This window comes from Paramormyrops kingsleyae, chromosome 8, assembly GCF_048594095.1.
Source record: "Paramormyrops kingsleyae isolate MSU_618 chromosome 8, PKINGS_0.4, whole genome shotgun sequence".
NCBI lineage: Eukaryota > Metazoa > Chordata > Actinopteri > Osteoglossiformes > Mormyridae > Paramormyrops > Paramormyrops kingsleyae.
Window position 1 is genome coordinate 28,611,123 of NC_132804.1, and position 14,709 is coordinate 28,625,831.

At 39.9% G+C, this 14,709-nt stretch overlaps 1 protein-coding gene across 1 annotated transcript; it reads left to right on the forward strand.

Moving 5' to 3' along the window:
- The first annotated feature begins 1,279 nt into the window (after positions 1–1,279).
- LOC111856187 (myosin heavy chain, fast skeletal muscle-like) lies at positions 1,280–14,284 on the forward strand. Its single transcript, XM_072715607.1, has 39 exons — positions 1,280–1,480; positions 1,681–1,824; positions 1,911–2,067; positions 2,240–2,267; positions 2,366–2,477; positions 2,558–2,650; positions 2,746–2,809; positions 2,893–2,991; positions 3,071–3,174; positions 3,284–3,422; positions 3,505–3,623; positions 3,871–4,020; positions 4,132–4,302; positions 4,389–4,695; positions 4,830–4,900; positions 4,990–5,077; positions 5,597–5,714; positions 5,825–5,948; positions 6,046–6,182; positions 6,632–6,887; positions 7,022–7,264; positions 7,350–7,526; positions 7,613–7,758; positions 7,847–7,937; positions 8,013–8,402; positions 8,490–8,616; positions 8,710–8,828; positions 10,130–10,326; positions 10,414–10,597; positions 10,716–10,881; positions 11,009–11,133; positions 11,390–11,698; positions 11,781–11,984; positions 12,085–12,210; positions 12,321–12,491; positions 12,684–12,788; positions 12,896–12,991; positions 13,618–13,749; positions 14,157–14,284. Exons 1-39 carry the CDS (start codon positions 1,280–1,282, stop codon positions 14,172–14,174), a joined length of 5,808 nt encoding a protein of 1,935 aa, XP_072571708.1. The 3' UTR covers positions 14,175–14,284.
- Positions 14,285–14,709: the final 425 nt, after the last annotated feature.

A 14,709-nucleotide genomic window follows, 5' to 3' on the forward strand; every position in this document is an offset into this window, starting at 1 on the left:
TAATGAGATGGCTCAGAATCAAGAGAACACATATAAAACTATAATTAAAACACAAGATGTAATGACATTAATATTATTAATGCAAATAAAATATTTACAGGAATAGTTAAATGAGCAAACAAAACTTCCATAAAAATATTAACATAAATTACTAAGAGAAACTGCAAAAAGGATCAGACACATAAATATTAATTAATCGATAATGAATCCATATTTAATCCACTAAAAATTATCTAATACACCATTCAAGACTTCCTTATGACTTCCTTATAATAAAATCCTTATGTTTAAGAGCTAAAAATAATTTCTCTTCTCTTCGTACAGCAGTAAGGATAGCAGTTACAGTTAGTGTGTGAAAACACATGACCAAATACAGCAGGAACCTTTTGCTGAGCAACCACTCATGTCTCTATAAAAGCAGCAGCTCCAGAATCTTCTCTGAACTGTTAGGCATCCAGCACAGGTGAGTGAATCTTAATGTGAAGCTGCATCCAATCCAATCCTAAATTTGGGCCAGAGCACAGTTATGCTTTTTTTTTTTTAATCGGATTCTTAGTAAAAGCCCTAAATTGATTGGTATGGGTAGTTCTCTTAATAACTAAATGATGCCATCCTTCTGTAAAATGCAATACTACTAATGCTAGCTGTGATAAGAAAATTATCAATAATATATTTCAGATTCCAGCCTAGATTCTACTCTTCTGTGTTGTCGTCCAAGGAGGTAAATAACAGCTGCTCCCTTTATTAACAGCCGTGATAAAAAGGAAGAGAACAGTACAGCATGTGGCAAATCAGACACCAACTGAAAATCCTTATTTTTTTATTTCTAAAAACACATTCTCTAGTTATAGAAACCTGCAAGTCAAAATAGTATCAAAAACTACAAGAAGTAGCTGAAAACAAAATAAAGACATATGGGAATTCAGACCTAAAAGACTTCGATAGGAAGGGTAAGACTAAATATTTTGTCGATTGACGAGAGGGAAAACATTCTTAAAGTTACAAATGGGTTTTACAGAAAGGATTTAGTTGAACATGACCATGCATTAGATAAGCAGGTAAAGAAAATAGATTTCAACCAGTAGTCATCTATTAAATATTAGTCTTAAAAATATATATAAATAAATCAATTTAGTAAGTACAGTATAACTATGCTGAAGCCTACTGTCAAATATCCATTTCAAACTGCCAAACATAATCATCGACTATACAGCTAAAGCACTGAAGTTTTTTAATCTGTACTAACTTCGACCATCTTCTTCTGCAGTAAACCGCCATCATGGGGGATGGAGAAATGGAGTGTTTTGGCCCGGCGTCCATTTACCTCCGGAAGCCAGAGAGAGAGAGGATTGAAGCCCAGAGCAAACCCTTTGATGCCAAAACGGCCTATTTTGTGGCTGAACCGAAGGAGATGTACCTCAAAGGGGTTCTTCAAAGTAGAGAAGGGGGCAAAGCCACTGTTAAGACTTTGTGTGGGCAAGTAAGTACAACTGTGTACCTAACAGATTAATTACAGATCATTAGTACAAATTATTAGGCTTTTCATTTTAAAATATGTCCTACTTGAAGTATGGGAATCACTACCAGTTTTGTATATAAAGCAATTCATGTATTCATTTTTATTTAAAAGGTCTTTTTTGTGACTTTTTTGGGACAAATCTCTGTGTCTTCTTAAACCAGACCATTACAGTTAAGGAGGATGATATTCACCCCATGAACCCTCCAAAGTACGATAAAATGGAGGACATGGCCATGATGACCCACCTCAATGAGCCCGCTGTGCTGTTCAACCTCAAAGAGCGTTACGCAGCATGGATGATCTATGTAGGTTTTTACATTAAATCTGTTTTATGCGTCCTTTCATATAAAAAAGTACATGTATGAATAAATGTTCACTTTCTGTATTACAGACCTACTCCGGGCTGTTCTGTGTCACTGTGAACCCCTACAAGTGGCTCCCAGTGTACGATGCAGTTGTTGTGGCCGGCTACAGGGGCAAGAAGAGAATTGAAGCTCCTCCCCATATCTTCTCCATCTCTGACAATGCCTTTCAGTTCATGCACACAGGTATGAATAACCCAAAATGAGAATCTAATGATTTTTAGTACAATAAGCAGTCATTCGACATTGGACATTTTACATGAACAGATTTGCCAGTAATGCAATGTGTTTATTTAGGGGTGAAAACTATGCATGGTTACAAAACATAAAACAACACATTTCCTTATCATTCTTACAGATCGTGAGAACCAGTCAGTCTTGATTACGTAAGTATCTCAGTGCTATCTAACCTTAACAAAAAAAGACCAGCTTGAAAACCAAAACGCGCATTACACCTGAGTCTATTTCCCATACTCACCCATAGCGGAGAATCCGGTGCAGGAAAGACTGTGAACACCAAACGTGTCATCCAGTATTTTGCCACAGTCGGCTCTTCAGACAAGAAAAAAGCTGAACCTGTTCCTGGAAAAATGCAGGTGAGAGAGAAAAACAAGGACTATTAATAAGGAACATATATACAGAAGCAAGAGTCTCAATGCTCCAGTGTCTCCTGTAGGGTTCCCTGGAAGATCAAATTGTTGCAGCGAACCCTCTGCTGGAGGCTTATGGTAATGCCAAGACTGTGAGGAATGACAACTCCTCTCGTTTTGTAAGTTATTTAATCAAATTTTTCCTTAAATTTCACTCCCAGAATTAGCTGCAAAATTACTGTTTTAAAGTTCTAATACTTTCATTATATTATAGGGTAAATTCATCAGAATCCATTTTGGGCCAACAGGGAAACTGGCTTCTGCTGATATTGAAACTTGTAAGTTCTCATCTACCAAATGATTTACTTCTATTTAATTCAGCACAGAAAGACAAATCAATGTTGCAAACTCCTATTGACAGATTTGCTAGAAAAGTCAAGAGTCACTTTCCAGCTGTCAGCTGAGAGAAGCTACCACATCTTCTATCAACTTATGACAGGCCACAAACCAGAGCTGCTTGGTATGTACCGAGTGTCTGGGGTAAACTGGGGTTTTGTATCTGCAGTTTACATCTGCAAATATTTTCTTCATCTTTACAGAGGCACTTCTGATCACCACCAATCCATACGACTACCCCATGATCAGTCAAGGGGAGATTACCGTTAAAAGTATCAATGACGTTGATGAATTTATAGCCACAGATGTGAGTAAATGGTTAATGCACATCATGTTCTTCTAACCACACAGTAACAACAGCAATCTGTCTTAGCATTATTGGAGTTAAATTCATGTTTCTGTTCTGAATTATGCAGACTGCCATTGATATCTTGGGCTTTACTGCTGAGGAGAAAATAGGCATCTACAAACTGACTGGAGCAGTGATACATCATGGGAGCATGTCGTTCAAGCAGAAGCAGAGAGAGGAGCAGGCAGAACCTGATGGCACTGAGGGTAACTGATATGATAACCTCAACCATACAATAATCTACCCAGAGTTATAGATCATTAACCAAACATGTTATTCATATTTCAGTGGCTGATAAAATCGCCTACCTCATGGGCCTGAACTCAGCTGACATGCTGAAGGCTCTGTGCTACCCCAGAGTGAAGGTCGGGAATGAGTTTGTGACCAAGGGGCAGACTGTACCTCAGGTAAGGAATGCAGCGTTAACATTGTATACATTCACTAAATATTTAATAGGTTTGGAATAATTTGCACTTACTACTGCTACAAACTTGGCACTACAAGAGTTAAATTTCATTTTAATTATATTATTAATATTATATCTCATAGAAACATTCTTCTCTTTATAAACAAGGTTAACAGTGCTACTATGTTAATGTGTAAATCCATATATGAGAGTTTAGAGAAAAAATATATTCTTTTTGCAATGATTAGGTGAACAATTCCGTTAGCGCCCTCTGCAAATCAGTCTACGAGAAAATGTTCTTGTGGATGGTGATTCGCATCAATGAGATGTTGGACACCAAGCAGCAGAGACAGTTCTTCATTGGTGTGCTGGATATCGCCGGCTTTGAAATCTTTGATGTGAGTGAATGTTTTCAGTGTTTTCATCTATTATTTACAATAATGACATTCCATTTATTATTATATTATTTATTTGCTTTGTAGAATAATATGTACTGTTTTTCTCATCAGTTCAACACATTGGAGCAGCTGTGCATCAACTTCACCAATGAGAAACTGCAACAGTTCTTCAACCATACCATGTTTGTGCTGGAACAAGAGGAGTACAAGAAAGAGGGGATTGAGTGGGAGTTCATTGACTTTGGTATGGACTTGGCTGCCTGCATTGAGCTTATTGAGAAGGTTTGTAAAATGGACATTGATGTATGTGAATAACTTCCTCCCTTATCTCATCATTAGGCATCAATAATCTGTTGTGTCTCCAACAGCCAATGGGCATCTTCTCCATCCTTGAAGAGGAGTGCATGTTCCCCAAGGCTACAGACACAAGCTTCAAAAACAAGCTGTATGACCAGCATCTGGGCAAAAATAACGCCTTCCAGAAGCCCAAACCTGCCAAAGGCAAAGCTGAGGCCCACTTCTCCCTGGTGCACTATGCTGGCACTGTGGATTACAACATCGCCGGCTGGCTGGACAAGAACAAGGATCCTCTGAATGACTCTGTAGTGCAACTCTACCAGAAGTCTGCGCTGAAATTACTGGCCTTTTTGTATGCAGCACATGGTGCAGGAGACGGTATTTATAATTTCAGATTTATATATATATACTGTAGAAAGGATTTAGATAACAGGATCAGGAAGACTGATAATCATAATGATATATACATCAATAAATTAGATCATGATGAAAAACCTTTTATACGTAAACAGAGGGTGGTGGTGGCAAGAAGGGAGGCAAGAAGAAGGGTGGCTCCTTCCAGACTGTGTCTGCTCTGTTCAGGGTACAGTACATATTGTAATCAGTTACTGTCTGCAATATCTATACATGCCTCCATCTTATGTCAATGACATGCATCCTGTCATCCTACAGGAGAACCTGGGCAAGCTGATGACCAACCTGAGAAGCACTCACCCTCACTTTGTGCGCTGCCTGATTCCAAATGAATCAAAGACACCAGGTTTGACCAGCACTGCACATTACATCAAGTGCATAAACATCAGGATTAAAGGAGTTTCACCAGGTTTATTTAAGAAATAACATACGAGAAGGAGTGTGGTTGTACCCCAAAAAATCTCGGCCTGTGGCCTGGTGCCTACGACCAAATCACAGACATGGAATACAACCGCTTGACTTTCAGTATGTTATTGCTTTTATTCAATGGTTCACTGAGTAACATTTAGAAGCGAATAGTAATTAGTCACAACAGATAATACTTTGTTGGATTACATTCCAACACAACACTGGTCACTCGCTCTCAACTACTTTGCATCATTTAAGATTAAATAATGGTTCTTAGATACATCTGTAAAGTGCAGTGATACATCTCATTTGAAATGCTTGAGGACAGGTATACTTTGGTACAGTATACCTTGAAGACAGGTATACTCTGATTACAGCACTCACCTCTTGTCTAATCGGATTTGTTGGCTGGAGCTGTATAATCTGATTTTATGTATAATTCCTTTATTTCCTCCAGGTCTGATGGAGAACTTCCTGGTTATCCATCAGCTGAGGTGTAACGGTGTGCTGGAAGGTATCAGGATCTGCAGAAAGGGTTTCCCCAGCAGAATCATCTACGGTGACTTCAAGCAGAGGTCATTTCACACACTTCTCTTTCATGAATTATTCTATAAACAGAATATCTTTCTTAATTAAATATTGGTAAATAGATGCATAACTAATAACAGCTAAACATAAATCACAGATACAAAGTCCTGAATGCCAGTGTGATTCCGGAAGGACAGTTCATTGATAACAAGAAGGCTTCAGAGAAACTCTTGGGTTCAATAGATGTTGACCACACTCAGTACAAGTTTGGCCACACCAAGGTAAAAGGCTGAAGATACCTGTGTCGTGCTATTTCTAACACACATTACAGGATTCATAACCTGTTATTTGCCTAATATCTACTACATCTGTTACCAGGTGTTCTTCAAAGCCGGTCTGTTGGGTCAACTGGAGGAGATGCGAGATGAGAAACTGGCCTCTTTGGTCACCATGACTCAGGCCCTGTGCCGTGGTTTCCTCATGAGACGGGAGTTTGTAAAGATGATGGAGAGGAGGTAAATTGTTAAAGACATTAGAACGTTTGTACCCTGTGTCTCGTGGTTTTCTTCTGGGTACTTTTCCTCTCACAGTTCAAACACATGTAGATAGGAGAGTCTCTAAAATGCCTGCAGTGCATGACTGTGTATGTGAATTTCCATGTTGACGTGCCCTTGTATGGAGTGGCATCCCATTCTGGGTGTACCTCAGTCATGTGCCCATGCTTACCAGCCTCAAGGATCCCTAGGAAACCTTGGCTGGGAAAAGCCATAAGAAGATGCATAGATGGATGTATACGTAGCAAAATGCTGTATTGAGTAGCATGCAATTTTTAAATTCAGTTTCATTTAATTACTGTGAATTGTTGTCAGTTATTTTAGCAATTATTACAATGTGTCATTTTGAACAACACATGGACAATCTGTACAAATTTTGTAGACCAAGTTCTCTTGTGCTCTTGCTTCAGAGAGTCCATTTACAGCATCCAATACAACATCCGCTCATTCATGAATGTTAAAACCTGGCCTTGGATGAAAGTGTACTTCAAGATCAAGCCACTCCTGAAGAGCGCAGAAGCTGAGAAGGAAATGGCCAACATGAAGGAGGACTTTGAGAAGACCAAAGAAGAGCTGACGAAAGCACTGGCCAAGAAGAAGGAGCTGGAGGAGAAAATGGTTTCCCTGCTGCAGGAGAAGAATGACCTGCTGTTACAAGTGCAGTCGGTATGTAAATAATCTGATTGCAGGATAGAGATATTAAAATACTCAACCAACCATAATGACTGGTAAAAACTGTTTAGTATAGAGGAATTTTGATCTTGCAATTTGAAAAAATGGTTAATTTGTTTTACATTTAGGAAACTGAGAATCTCTCAGACGCAGAGGAGAGGTGTGAGGGACTCATCAAAAGTAAAATCCAGCTTGAAGCAAAACTCAAAGAGACAAATGAGAGGCTGGAGGATGAGGAGGAAATCAATGCTGAGTTGACTGCCAAGAAGAGGAAACTGGAGGATGAATGTTCTGAGCTAAAGAAAGACATAGATGACTTGGAGCTGACCTTGGCTAAAGTGGAGAAGGAGAAACATGCCACAGAAAACAAGGTTAATGTTAAATCATGAAAAATCTTATACATTTTGACTATTTCCTTAACTCTATGTAACCAAGTATGGAATGCTTTCCTCTCAGGTTAAAAACCTTACTGAGGAGATGGCCACTCAAGATGAGAGCATTGCCAAGCTGACCAAGGAAAAGAAAGCCCTCCAAGAGTCACACCAGCAGACCCTGGATGATCTCCAAGCAGAAGAAGACAAAGTCAACACTCTGACCAAAGCCAAGACCAAGCTTGAACAGCAAGTGGATGACGTAAGGAAAATAACCGTTAAATGTATTATGCCTCCCAATACCAGAAAAAAATATGTTTCAGATCAATAACTTGATTTTACCTGTAGCTTGAAGGCTCTCTGGAACAAGAGAAAAAGCTACGCATGGATCTTGAGAGAGCCAAGAGAAAGCTTGAGGGGGACCTGAAACTTGCCCAGGAATCTATAATGGACCTGGAGAATGATAAGCAGCAGTCAGAGGAGAAGATAAAGAAGTAAGAATATTGATCAAATAGAACTGCAAGAAGTCCCCAAGTTTAAAAATGATACTGAATATTAGGAATGTGTGATTACTGTCCACAGGAAGGACTTTGAGACTAGCCAGCTTCTGAGCAAAATTGAGGATGAACAGACACTGGGTGCTCAGCTTCAGAAGAAGATTAAAGAGCTGCAGGTAAACTCTTGGTACTTCAAATGAACAATGTGGAGCAATCTAGTACTATGACTTACACACTGTCATGTATTTTAGGCTCGTATTGAGGAGCTGGAGGAAGAGATTGAGGCTGAACGTGCTGCCAGGGCCAAGGTTGAGAAACAGAGGGCTGATCTGTCCAGGGAACTTGAGGAGATCAGTGAGAGGCTTGAGGAAGCTGGTGGTGCAACATCTGCTCAGATCGAGATGAACAAGAAACGTGAGGCTGAGTTCCAGAAACTGCGCCGTGATCTTGAAGAGTCCACCCTGCAGCACGAGGCTACAGCTGCTGCCCTCCGTAAGAAGCAGGCTGACAGCGTAGCAGAGCTGGGGGAACAAATCGACAACCTTCAGCGTGTCAAGCAGAAGCTGGAGAAGGAGAAGAGTGAATACAAAATGGAAATCGATGACCTGAGCAGCAACATGGAGGCTGTTGCAAAATCAAAGGTATGAGGAAACTAGGATGTTTGAGCCGATTAAAGCCGATTTGTGGACATCACACTTTTTTACAAAAACAAATTAAAATTCTGACAGGCCAATCTGGAGAAAATGTGCCGCACCGTTGAAGATCAACTAAGTGAACTTAAGTCAAAGAATGATGAAAACGTTCGTCAGCTAAATGACATGAGTGCACAGAAAGCAAGACTCCAGACCGAGAATGGTAGGTAAAATATAGATTACTTTTAGGTACTTTTATAAATATCAATAGGAGTAATATCTAAGTATTATGATTTTGTTTCATTTGTATATTTAGGTGAATTTGGTCGTCAGCTTGAGGAGAAAGAAGCTCTTGTTTCCCAGCTGACTAGAGGTAAACAGGCCTACACACAGCAGATTGAGGAGCTCAAGAGGCATGTTGAAGAGGAAGTCAAGGTAACTAGAACTGTAGTTCTAAAATTTACCAATAAGAAAGATGAGTAAGAGGCATTCCTTCAAATCAATACTGATTTAAAAGCTATAAGAGCCATCATGATTACTCGATTTAAGTCAATTACTAAAAGGTATCGATTCTAAATTTCTTTCTCAGATACTAAGAAATATGGTAGATGGAAGACGGCGTAGAGCAGGAGGGTCCAAATAAAGAGTGAAAGCATCAGATGTGTGGAAGCATTTCATATTAAAAGTCAATGAAAATGCAGTTGACTCTCAATATTGCAAAGCAAACATTAAATATCACCACAGCAGGACTGCAATACAATTATATCTTAAAATAAGGCACTCAGGTTGAAGGACTCACCCACTGATATGAGGTTAACTATAGATGTGCCATTTAGCCACTGAGAGTAGCCTAGCTTGTCTTAGTCCTAAAATTTACCTAAATCATTCTAATTTGCCAAAATAATATCTTTTAAACAAAGGTTAGTCCCATACCTTAGCAGCATCATCTCATATAATACAGTACATAATAGCCACATAATATTAATCATGTTTTGTAAATGTATTGTGTATTAGGGCTGTATCGTGAAGTTTTTGTGATATTGAAGTGATAAAAGTTAACTACTGTATCAAGCAGAAATTATTATCGACCAACAGAGTGGTGTTGTCATTGGACTGTGCCAGAAGACACAAAGCAATCCAGACAAATCACTTGCTTTTCCTCAATATTGATTCTGTGGTATACAGAATATTTCCAAACACCTGAAGATGAATGTCTTTTCACAGCCAGTTTTTGTTTCCCTTTTTCCATTTTACTCATGTTTGTTTAATCTCTCACAAACTCGCCACATGGTCCATGAGTGAGTACAACAACAAGGACGAGAATGATTATGATTGTCTCGGAGAGTGCGTGCAGGGCACATATAACAAGCAGTGTCGCAAAACATTAGACTGATTTTCCTTTTTAACATCTACTACATCATTTTCACAAGAAACCATGATTAAATTTGCAAAGCTTGCTAAGTTATGTTTCTTGTGACTGAGGAAATGTTTTTTAATGGAACTTACACATGGTTTGAACCCAGCAGACTATTGCAGTCTCTGCAATGTAACAATTACTTAAGCATGAAATGCCAAATCAATATTTTAACATTGTGCTTTGTGCAAACCTAATTGAGGACGGCACAGTGGCACTATGGGTACATGGTGTAATCATCAGATTATTCACTAGATATTTGGTATAATTGATAGTGACGGCCCAAGAAACAATGTATTCATACTGTTTTTTCCATTTTAAGGCCAAGAACGCTCTGGCCCACGCTGTGCAATCAGCTCGTCATGACTGTGACCTCCTCAGAGAGCAATATGAGGAAGAGCAGGAGGCCAAGGCTGAACTGCAGCGTGGAATGTCCAAGGCCAACAGTGAGGTGGCTCAGTGGAGGACCAAATATGAGACTGATGCCATCCAACGTACTGAGGAGCTCGAGGAGGCCAAGTAACTACACTGATTCTATATATTCACTTAACTGCATAAATTTATGTAAAGATAATTCCAGTGAAACTAAAATTTCACTCTCCACAGGAAAAAGCTTGCTCAGCGTCTCCAGGATGCAGAGGAATCTATTGAGGCTGTCAATGCCAAATGTGCTTCTCTGGAGAAGACCAAACAGAGACTGCAGGGTGAGGTGGAGGACCTCATGATCGATGTAGAGAGGGCAAACTCTTTGGCTGCTAATCTGGATAAGAAGCAGAGAAACTTTGACAAGGTAAAGAAATATATTGAGAGAATTCCTGGCCAGTTTGCCAGCATAGACATGAAGGAGAAATTTACTTCTAATGCTAACTACCTGCCTTCATCTTGATTTTATGTTTGAAATTTTCTAGGTCCTGGCAGAATGGAAACAGAAGTATGAAGAAAGTCAGGCAGAGCTGGAAGGGGCTCTGAAAGAGGCTCGTTCTCTCAGTACTGAACTGTTCAAGATGAAGAACTCCTATGAGGAAACTCTGGACCACCTGGAGACCATGAAGAGAGAGAACAAGAACCTGCAGCGTATGTTTCAATATTGATTCTGATAGATTAAATCTCCATTAATATTACATTAATTATGCCCTATTACTGAACCTTATTAATTAGATTCATTTTCTTCCATGATAATACCTATTTATTTACTATTCAGAGGAGATCTCAGACCTGACTGAACAAATCGGTGAGACTGGAAAGACCATCCATGAGCTTGAGAAGGCCAAGAAGTCAGTAGAGACAGAAAAGTCAGAAATCCAGACTGCTCTAGAGGAAGCTGAGGTAATTACACCCAGGGGGGGCATAAAGGTGTGTGGGGGGGAGTTACACCCATTCCTAGGGCCCCTGGCTGACCAGGTCCCTAAAAATTTTCAAACATAATTGGATTGGTCTGGGTTGGGGGCCCAATACAACACGCTTTATGGGCACAAAATCTCCAGCAGTATCCTGATCAAACCCATAATACAGCAACACCACAAAAAATAATGCTTGGGTACATTGGGCATTACATGCATCTTTTTATCATTTATTTTCACAGGGTACACTGGAGCATGAGGAGTCCAAGATTCTACGTGTCCAGCTGGAGCTCAACCAGGTCAAGGGTGAAATTGACAGGAAGCTGGCTGAGAAAGATGAGGAGATGGAGCAGATCAAGAGGAACAGCCAGAGGGTCATTGATTCCATGCAGACCACTTTGGATGCAGAAGTCAGGAGCAGAAATGATGCTCTGAGGGTCAAGAAGAAGATGGAGGGAGACCTCAATGAAATGGAGATTCAGCTCAGCCACGCCAACCGTCAGGCTGCAGAGTCCCAGAAACAACTGAGAAATGTCCAGGGACAGCTTAAGGTATGTATACAGTTATCCTGACAATAAAAGGGAAGAGTGTATCTCTCAATAAGAAGATAATGGAAGTCATGTTATTCTACAGGATGCCCAACTGCACCTTGATGAAGCAGTTAGGGGACAGGAGGACATGAAGGAGCAGGTTGTCATGGTAGAGCGCAGGAACACTCTGATGCTGGCTGAGATTGAGGAGCTGAGGGCTGCTCTGGAGCAGACAGAGAGAGGCCGCAAAGTGGCCGAGCAGGAGCTGGTCGATGCCAGTGAGCGTGTTGGACTGCTGCACTCCCAGGTATGTTTAAAATATCAAAAGTTATGTATGATCTCCCTGGAGTCATTGCTGCAATTGAATGTATTTGTTATAATATTGAAAATACATCAATGTCTTTCAGAACACCAGCCTGATTAACACCAAGAAGAAGCTTGAAGGTGACCTTGTTCAGGTCCAGGGTGAGGTGGACGATGCCATTCAGGAAGCCAGAAATGCAGAGGAGAAGGCCAAGAAGGCCATTACTGATGTGAGTCATGTATTAAAACAAAAATTATTTTGAGATCGTACTGATCTCAAAGTAGAATATCCAGGACCAACATCATTCGTATAAACAAAAATTGCGAATGAACCTTTCAGGCTGCCATGATGGCAGAGGAGCTGAAGAAGGAGCAGGACACCAGCGCCCACCTGGAGAGGATGAAGAAGAACCTTGAGGTCACAGTGAAGGACCTGCAGCACCGTCTGGATGAAGCTGAGAGCCTGGCCATGAAGGGTGGAAAGAAACAGCTACAGAAACTGGAAGCCAGGGTGAGCAGTACAACTGATAAACTGCGCTTATCAGAAGGCTACTAATCTTTTATCATTTGGTAACTTTAAAGTGAAAAAAATGGATGGACTTACATTATCCATATTTTGCATATTATTAGCATATTACTGCCTTACCATTTGACAAATGTTTGAGAAAGCCAGAGGAAAAAAATCTAAATTTTTACATTTAAGGTACGTGAGCTGGAATCTGAGGTTGAAGCTGAACAGAGACGTGGAGCCGATGCTGTTAAAGGTGTCCGAAAATACGAGAGGAGGGTCAAGGAGCTTACCTACCAGGTAGATTTTACAAAATGTTTCAATAAATGTTTATGTTAATGTTTACAGAAACATGGCAAAAATTAAAGTGAGGACTGCAGGTATCTAATAATCTATACTTACTGTAGACTGAGGAGGACAAGAAGAATGTGAACAGACTGCAGGATCTGGTGGACAAGCTGCAGCTGAAAGTGAAGTCCTACAAGAGACAGGCTGAGGAAGCTGTAAGTATCATTTTCTATATAAGATGCTAATTTCCTAATTCCAAAGCTGAGCAATAATATGATTTCCATAAAAGTTGAATTCTGATCATATTCATGCCCTGTCAAGCCGATTCTTTTGTTTTGAGCCACGCCTATTCCGCATTTGTCTTACCTCTCGTTTCTACCATTCTGTGATTTACTACACCTGCCTCTCGTTGTGCTCCCTCGTTAGTCCCTGTTATAAGTGCCTCCCAGTCCTGAACTCCCCAGTTCTGACACTGATGTTGCTATCTCTATTAGTTTAGTTGTGAGTCCCAGTTTTGAGCTTCCTTGTGTTTTCCTGCATCTTGATTTAGAATAAACCCATCTTGTTTTTGCCCTGATCCCTATTCCTGTGTCCTTCGTCCCGTCCAACACAACACTGATCATCTGATGAAATATTATGACTGTATGACCTGCATCTTGAACCAAGACATTATCTCTAAAATGTTTTATATTTTGAGTCTTTAAAGAGTAGAATTTATTCAATGTTCAGCTTGTTAGTTTTTTCTTATCCAGGCTGTCTTAAAAGATTTAAAGTTTAAAATTGTATAATTATATTAAAAGGGAAAGTTGACTCACTGATGAGGTCTTTGACTGCTGCACAGGAGGAGCAGGCCAACACTCACCTGTCCAGGTTCAGGAAGGTGCAGCATGAGATGGAGGAAGCCCAGGAGCGTGCCGACATCGCTGAGTCTCAGGTCAACAAGCTGAGAGTCAAGAGCCGCGAAGCTGGAAAGGTATAATAAGTTCCAGTCATGCCTATCACACTGCACCCAATGGTTAATGATGTCAGGTAAAAGGCAATGTACGTCCCGGATGGATATTCGTCTGCCACACTGACTATCAGCAATTTAGAGACATCAATCCACCAAATGACTGGACCCACACAGACACTGGGAGGACCTATAAACTTCATACACACAGTCAGGGGAGGGATTTAAACCCTGGAGGCGGGAGGTTACAGTGCTCATGGACTGTGCTAACTCCACATACTCTATATCATTATAATATTGAATATATTAGAGGTATTTACCAGAGATTTTTTAACTTTTACTGCATAATAAACTGTGTTACTATAACTGTGAAAGCAAATACTGTATAAAGAATCGAAAGCATTCTAACTGATTGTCTTATTTCTTTTAAGGGCAAGGAGGCCGAATGAGGGATGAAAATAACATGAGACAAAATAACGAGAAACCATATAATATGACTTTCTTGTGAATTGTCCTGCAAAAATTGTCAATAAAGTTACTTATTCATGTCTGCAAAAAACCTGGTAATTTTTTTCATTAATATGTCTACGCATCACCTTTACAACACTGAAATCGATCATTAATACTCTTTATAACTTGAAGCACTGTTGGACCATTTAAAAAGGAGCAGAAATGATGCCCTAATGGCATTCATGTTCATCAATTCATCAATTTCTCTCGCAAAATTTAACAAGATACCACATTTCCAGTAGCACTAAGAACAGTGTGGCAAAATGTCATGGAAAATGGCTTTGGTATCATACATACATATTTTGCTGTAGACTGGCAGATGTAATTTTACAAAGCAACAAATTACAAAGTACATAACAGGTCACTCTTCTTTTGTTTTCAACTGTAATCCAGATATGGCGTTTAAGTTTTCTCAATACCTGCGCACATAAAAACCATGCACCCGTAAGCGCTTGCGAGCAGAGAACCCAAACT

What these genes read in the sequence shown, in the direction of transcription:
- LOC111856187 (XM_072715607.1), top strand. Translation starts at nt 1,280, where the DNA reads ATGGGGGATGGAGAAATGGAGTGTTTTGGCCCGGCGTCCATTTACCTC. An exon ending in TACAGAAACTGGAAGCCAGG is followed by an intron (nt 12,492 to 12,683) that starts GTGAGCAGTACA and finishes TTTACATTTAAG; the next exon opens with GTACGTGAGCTGGAATCTGA. An exon ending in AGAGACAGGCTGAGGAAGCT is followed by an intron (nt 12,992 to 13,617) that starts GTAAGTATCATT and finishes ACTGCTGCACAG; the next exon opens with GAGGAGCAGGCCAACACTCA.